We start from the raw sequence: 8,087 nt of genomic DNA on the forward strand, positions 1-8,087 counted from the left end.
ATTTTTTTACATTCTATTTGAAATTTTTATATTGATATTAAAATTGGTAAGGATAAGGAATTAAATAAAATTATATACAACTATACGAAACCAGAACCAGAACCAGGACCATAAAAAACCGAAATCAGAACTATAAGGAACCAGAATCAGAACCAGAACCATCTTAGATGGTGCGGTTCTGGTTCTACCTCTTTGAAGAATCAGAACCGACGGTTTTGGAACCGTGGCCATGCCTATCTTAGAGTATACTAGGAGGTATAAACCGCGCCCTGCGCGGTGGCGATAAAAATGTGTATGCCCAATTTAGTATAAATAACTATGAAATACAATATTAAAGATACACCTATATATACGAGAACATTACTATTATATGAAAGATAAAGAAACTGGAGTAAAAAAATGTAACATAAGACCAAAAGAATCAAGAGATTACTGCTTGCGCACTTAGCTAACAATCTGCCAGTAATTAAAGTTCACAAAAGAAAAGAACCAATGTCTTGAAGGACAGGTTTAATTAAAATTCCCAAAAAAAAAACTCATGAATTGAAATGGTTGCCTCTCCGGCAAGCAACTTTGAATCTCATCCAACAACCCTTTAACATAAGCAATTAAAATGTAAGAATCCATTGATATCCCGAAATCTTTTCCTTGTTTTTCAGGAATATCTCTTATGGAAATGACTTCAGTTCCAGTAGACACATCACGAGGTCCAATCTCAATACTTAGAGGTACTCCCTGCAGAAAAGCTAGGTTAATTTCAAAGCACAATCGTATTACATTCAACTGTAAAATAGTATTTCTTGAGATCCACACACATAACTTCCAAATATGGAATTATTAATAGCAACAGCAGACGTTTCAACATTGAAACTTCATTCCCTCCCAGAAAACAAAGCCAACGATCACTGAAGTAGCTCTAGTTGAGCTGGCCTTCAATAGATATCACTTGACTTGTTAATTATTCAAGCCAGTCTTCAAAAAGTTTTGGTTGAGCAAATCGCAATTGGAACCTAACCAGTCAAGTTGATTTTTTTTTCAAACTAATTTTAAACAATAACTCTAGATGCTCAAGTGAAGTGAAGTAAGGTGACAAGTCTTCAAAGTAACCAAGCTTGGTGAGATATATTATAATTAACCTTCAAGAATCTTAAAGCTCCAAGGAAGTTAGTTTAGATGTAGTCCCGCGCTCGTTAACATTCTAAGAAAAACAATCATTTGAAATGCTTGTGGCCATGCATTTGGAATTTTCCTCTCCCTAAATTTCTCTTATTCTCACTCATGCTTTGGCGGGAGAAGTCCAATGGCAAGATAGATATTGGGCAAGATACAGAACATCTATAGAAGCAGGCAAACCTTCCATCTCCTAAAAGTTATATTTCCATCCAGGTGTTCTCTGATCAGAGTCATCAACCTTGACGTTTATTCCAGCTGCTTGCAGAGTTTCTTTCACTGACGATGTCGCATTAAGAACTCCAGTTCTATCACCTGCTTTTTTCCATATTGGGACAATCACAAAGCGAAAAGCAGTCAATAATAGGAGCTATTCCATCTCAAGAAAGACAATTTTTAATGCACATAGCCAGAAAAATAAAAGGGCTACAAAAGCAAAGAGCTGTTACTTCACTACACTGATGAGTCCAATTTCTGGACCAAAATCAAAACAAAAGTTGCAGAACTAATGTGAAATGCTAGAAATACAAAACCTGCACGAGTTTAGGAAACCAAATAATGATTTAAAAAAAAATCAGCTTTGCAAAAATTAATCAGCCCATTGAGTTCAAAATACAACATCCATCCCCAGCCCCATTCACTCTATCTTTTGAGCAGACCCATTAGCAAATATAGTCAGTAAAACAACCAAAAACGTGCAATAGGCTCAGAAACAATTAATCAGTCTCTGTCAGAAGAAGATTCTCCTCTCCATGCATGGGGGCTCATAAAACTCTTTTGCATGAGTTTTATGAGTTCAGAACAAAACACAAAAGAGTTTTATTTTTTTGGGCGAGGGGCAGCCTTTTTTTTTGGGAGAACAAGACAAATATTAAAGGGCGGGGGACAAGAAGGAAGAAAAAAAAATTGCAGTAATTATGGTAGTTTAAAGTAAGGCTTAGGTTTGTTAGTAAAAGTCAGGCAGAGATGAGAGTACCGCTATGGCTGCAGACCCAATTGCATTTGAAGGGAAGAATGAACCTCAAATGCAATCAGGGTTGCCTCGCCAAGATACGGCAATCAATTTAAAGCCTGAAATACATCTAATGAAACCAAAATCATATTATCATAGCCTAACTGAGAACAAAATAAATTAGCCTGTTTACAACTTTCATCTGCCGTAATACTCCAGCCATGGAGCTACACCCTTTTCCAAAAAAATCACCATCCATCTTTGTAAAAACCTAACAAGAAACAAAAGGAAACATGAAGAAATATTCAAATCCAAGGAAAAATGAAGAGAAAATTGCTCATGAATAGACACATTTATTCACAAACATGTATAAAGTACTTCTAAAAGCATTTTATAAGTCCTACAATCATCGATCTAACTAAAACAGAGCTCAAGGAATTAAAAAGATAAGAATACATACATAAAAAAAATTAGCAAACTTACTCAGTGAAGGAGAACGTAGCAAAACAAAAGCACCAAAAATTTCCTAAAAAGAAAAACACACGTATTAAAAACAAGCAAATTAAACAATAAGCATAATATCAATCTAAATATTCCACAAGAGAAGAAAAATCACGCGATTCAAAAACTGTAAAAATTGCTCACTGTAAGAATTAACAACAATATGGAGAATAGCATAGATAAAACAGAAATAGATGATTTTAGTTATATCAAGTCTAATAAAAAGAAAGAAAAAAAATGTCGACGGTAGAAAGTGCTGGAAAAATAAGAAAATTTTGAACAGATCTACAATGTATCTGGAAAGAAAAGATGATTGCTTGAAACCAGCACCAACAGAACTCGATAATGTTATTTTCTTGACAGTCATAGTCCATCTAGACAGAAAGCATATGAAAAAAGAAAATTTTTGCTCCATGGCCAGCTAAAAAAATAAAAAAGGAAGACAGGCTCAGAACCGTGGGAGAAGTCAATGCTACAAGCGTGATTAAGAGCTTTAGAGGCCGAATGCGTAATACGAAAAAAATAAAAGGGAAATGCTTTGGAACGAACAAAAGAGGAGCAACGCAAAAAAAAGGCATGCAAAACATAATATCCAGAGATAGGCAAAAAAACAAATTAAATGCATGAGTCAAAACTTATCTAAAGAAGCAGATCCCTAGGTGTAAGGATTGGACTAAGTGGCAACATAACAAGAACAGAGAATAAGAACAAAGCACAAAAGAGTTTTTTTTTTTTTTGGGACAGCCTTTTTTTTGGGAGAACAAGACAAATATCAAAGGGTGGGGGACAAGAAGGAAGAAGAAAAAAAAAACCGAAACAGGCTAGAGACCAAAAAACACCACATGACAAAACGCACAACTACGCATGATGTACATGTTTTCGAGTTTGAAAGGGATAACAACTGGAGCTTCCAGGAACGCAGACCAAAATCAAACCCATGTAGACTAGACACCGGAACAACCAAACAAAAAGCAGCGCAACGTGGAGAGCAACAATAAAAAAAAAAAAACAACGAAAAAAAGGGCAAGATCGCACCACACCAGATAGGAAAAAACAGAACGGCTGCGGAAGGGGAGGGAAAAAGGGCTGAGGGAAGTAGCAAAGGACGGAAATATCAACGGTAGGCTAAAACATATAGAGAAAAGTCACGACGAAGCACGTTCGTCAGCGGAAAGGAAGGTCAAAACGTACCATGAACAAGAAGGAGGCGAACCAAATGAACGGCAAGATCGTACCTCTCCAGAGAGCAAAATAGGAGCCACTTGAAAAGGGAAACAAAGGAAAAGAACAAAAAAAAAAACTTAGAGGGGAAACTAACAGTGAAGACCGCACCTCATCGTAAAGGAAGAACAAGGAAACTTATAACGGAGGAGGAGGAGGAGAACTGAACTGACGGCAGCTGATCTGGAACACTGAAACCCAGAGAATGCGAGGGACAGAGGTTCGATGGTCGTGGCGCGGCTCGAGAAGGGGAACAAAGAACTAAGAAGAAAAACATCAGTTTCAGGCTAAAGATCACGCAGAAAACCAACAGCAAAGTCTGCAGCTCACCGGAAAGGAAGAAAAGGAAGAAGAAGAAAACTCACAACGGATGAAGAGGAGGAGAACCAAACGTCTGGACCATTGCGCAGTAAGGATGAGAACGCGAGGGACCGAGGCTCGATGTCTCAACAGGTTCCTGTACCAGGGCTTGAACATCCGGATAAGCAAGAGAGCAACATTGCCCAAAAGAAGGAGAGAGAGAGGGCAGGGGGAAGAAGGGCATGTGATACTGCCAGATAGAGAAACAAGTCTATCAACGCGGCAGACAACACAGCAGGAGGCACATGGGATACTGGTATAGGAGAAGATGATAACCCGGCGCGCAATGCGCGAACAACATAACGCTCTCAACCACATGCGCGGCACGTGAGAGGACGACAAAACTTTTGGCCGAATTGTGTTTGCACGTTATCTACTTATGTTGAAAAGGTAAACTTGATTTCTTGTTCCGTCAAATTATAATCAAACTTTGAGCATTAGCTCAATTTGGGACAGAATGAAGTTTTTTAACTCTTTGAAACATGAGCAAGAGTTTGTAATTGGTCAAGAAGGCAACTTGCTGAACAAAAAATGCACAGCTATTTACTATATCTTTCAATTTTTGGCACAAATAGCATGGGCAAAGTTTGTTTCCCATGTGGTGAGAACAACAAAAGGACAGGCCTAAATTAATTGGATCTAGTTTTTGTGTTCATTTATGGCATATATCGTTTGCAAATTTAAATCCAAAAAGTTTTCGAGTAAATCTTATGCACACTAACTGACAGTGTATATATTATCACCATTAGATCAATGATACATGTGTAAAAATTAGATTTTAAATTCAATTTTTATATAATTATCATTCATCCAAAATCGACGGTGTATACACTGTTAATATATGAAAGATTAATCCAAAGTTTTATGACAATGACAACGAATTATGTGTCATGATCAGCACATGAAGATTTTGGATCCTTTCTATTCTTTGTGGGATATAATGTTTATTGATATTATGTTGTTTGTCTCAACATTATTGCAATCTTTGAATTTGGGATCTTTTATATTCTTTGTGGGGATATAATGTTTATTAATGTTATGTTGTTTGTCTGAACATTATTGCAATCTTTGAATTGTATACTTTAATGTATGTCAAAAGCTCAATTATAATGGATCCCATGATTCTGGAAAAGGTATATCTCTCTTGGAATTTATAAAACAATAAAAGCACGTTCAATTACAACCATCAGTACGAACTGGTTCCCACTTTTAGCTTCCCTTGGATCGGACTACCCATTTTCCATTTTTCCCTCACCAGGTATACAAAATAATGTGCTACTTCTAATTTTTCCTAGTTTTATTTCTTCCTTGTTTAGATTCCCGAAACTCATAAATTTCCGCATTCTCCTTCTACTGTTTGACAATTATGAATTAATTAAAAAATCGACAGAGCCTATTTTAAGGTGTACTATTTAGAATATATTTACACCTTGAACATTTTTAATAGACAACCAAAGTACATTTTTCTGGGAACAACTAATAACAAACACACACAGATATATATATATATATATATATATCCAGTTTTTTATTTTTATTTTTCTTTGCACTAAAAATGATGGAAAAACTTTTGTTTACCATAAATTAAAGAGGCCATCTCTTCCTTATGTCCTTACAGAGGGATTCACAAGAAAAAAGGTGTGAGAAACGAAGACAAGATGGTATTAGATATTAGTGATCTAATTCCCATTGACGGCAGAATTTTATTAAATCTCTTAATGAAGAAAAAAAATTTGAAGTGAAAGTTTCTTAGATTTGAAAAGAATAAAGAGCAAAAATAGTTACTGAACTATTTAACATTTATTTTTTGTCATTAAACTTTTTTATTCAGTCAAAATAAGCATTCAACTAGTAAGTAATATATTTTTTTATCACTCAACTAATAAAAGCCTTCATTTTGTGGTCATTGAACTAATGAAACATAACTTTTCGATCATAAAATATACATTTACAATTAGTTGAATGACAGTTTTGGCTAAATAAATTATTTACAAGCCAATATAGCGAATTCTAAGTAGTTTAATCACAATTTGTGATATTTATTCTTTGAAAAAATGTCTTGGCCCACTCAATAGAAAAAAAAACTAAGAAAAGTCAACCTCCTTAATTACCAAAGGAAAAGTGGAAATCAGTTCGTAACTAAGAAGAGAGAACGATCCAATAAAAATGCATCATTAAAGAAAGCATTGACAATTCCTGTATATGCATGCTATTATTAACAATTAAAAATGTACAACTCAGTAAACACGTTTTTATTAACAATTGAACTTTCTTATGTATCATTTAACTATTGTGATTTTGCCGCTTAATTGATCTATTAGTCAGGTGGGGATACCAATGCTGGGTCAAATTTGACCAAGAAAACAAAAAGGAAAAAGAAAACCATCTCATCCAGCCAATCGAATTCCTTTGTGATGAATTTTCTATTATCTTTAGGCAATTTGTAGTGAATGGTGGTCCATGGCTCCATGCTTGGCAAAATTTATTGGAGGGCAGAAACGTATAAGCAAATTGAGTCTTGTTCTGTCTTTTTCCGACAGAGACAGGATATCTTTCCTCTCCGATGTTGATAGGATCTTGAGCTGGCATTAGGGTCCAAATGGACTTATAGCCTTTAGTCTCGTGGCCTTGGCAGCTGCCCCAAATCAGTTCCTCGGACTTGGTTAAGAATGTTTGCAAATGTCCAAACACTCCAATTTTGTTTCTTAAAATCGATGTCTTACTCTTAACCGTTGCGTACTTTTTCAAGTCACTCCTGATCGTCGTGTTTGTGTGATATTCTATGTACGTTTCTTGCAATTCGATCCCTTCTGCCTGTTTTAATTTCAGCTTCTTCCAAGCTGCTAAAATGGACTTCAAGAATGATGATGAAGATGAGGGTACTGCAACTTGTAGTAGATTTGAGAAGCTGAAGAAATCAGAAGATCAGCAAGATTTGTTGAGTGGCTTGCCTGATGAGATTTTGCTGCATATACTTTCCTTTCTACCGTTAGAGGATGCTGTAAAGACGGTCCTGATTCGAAGATTTGGAAACCTGTGGCGCAGTATTCGAATTCTTGATTTTGATCAGTGCCTGAACCATTCCTGCTACAACGGTCCTTATTGCAATCAAAAGCTCATGAACTTGATCCATCAAGTAGTGAAATTCAATGAGAGCAGAACCCTGGAGAAACTGCGTCTAAAGTTCGCTTTCCACAAGGGTTATGACAGTATTCTTGAAGATCAATGGCTGAAAAGTACTTCTAATGAAATCGATTCGCTAGTTCGTTTTGCAGCAAGCAAGAAAGTGAAAGTTCTTGATCTTGATTTACTGGGGTGTGGTTTCATTGAGCTCGTTGAAGATTACTCTGTCCCTGATGTTGTTTTCAGAAGTGATCACTTGATTGAACTAAGGTTGGCCGCTTGCAATATCGAATTGCAGGGAGAGATTAGTTTGAAATCGGTCAAGATCTTGTCCTTGAAGGATATTGAGTTGAATGATAACATGATGGAGAAGATCTTACTTGGCTGTCCATCACTTGAAGATTTAACTCTGATAGGTTGCTATGGTTTGACAAATTTGAATTGCAGCAACAATCCGAATCTAAAGAAGCTGAATCTTGTTCTGCACTTGGGGAAGACCTTGACAATCCGAATGGAATACTGCATTATCAGTGGAGAATTCTAAATGCTTAGAGGGTGGTGCCAAGCAATTGAATCTACCATCAGCTATTGATGCCTTTTTCTTCATTGGCTCAAGATTCAGGTGGGAGAGAAAGAAGCATAATGAGGTTAAAAGGCAACTCCAGAAGTCCAGTTTTTGCAGTACTTGCACACCATCTTCCTCCCCTTGCATTTTGGTAAGCTTTTGATCTGTCTCCTCTTCTTGCCTTGACCATTCATT

General features: G+C 36.3%; 1 protein-coding gene across 1 annotated transcript; it reads left to right on the forward strand.

The window, feature by feature from the left end:
• Window positions 1-7,052: 7,052 nt before the first annotated feature.
• On the forward strand, window positions 7,053-7,871 carry LOC113783189 (putative F-box/LRR-repeat protein At3g28410). Its single transcript, XM_027329255.1, has one exon. It carries the CDS (start codon window positions 7,053-7,055, stop codon window positions 7,869-7,871), a length of 819 nt encoding a protein of 272 aa, XP_027185056.1.
• Window positions 7,872-8,087: the final 216 nt, after the last annotated feature.

The sequence above is a fragment of the Coffea eugenioides genome, chromosome 9 (assembly GCF_003713205.1).
Source record: "Coffea eugenioides isolate CCC68of chromosome 9, Ceug_1.0, whole genome shotgun sequence".
Classification (NCBI taxonomy): domain Eukaryota; kingdom Viridiplantae; phylum Streptophyta; class Magnoliopsida; order Gentianales; family Rubiaceae; genus Coffea; species Coffea eugenioides.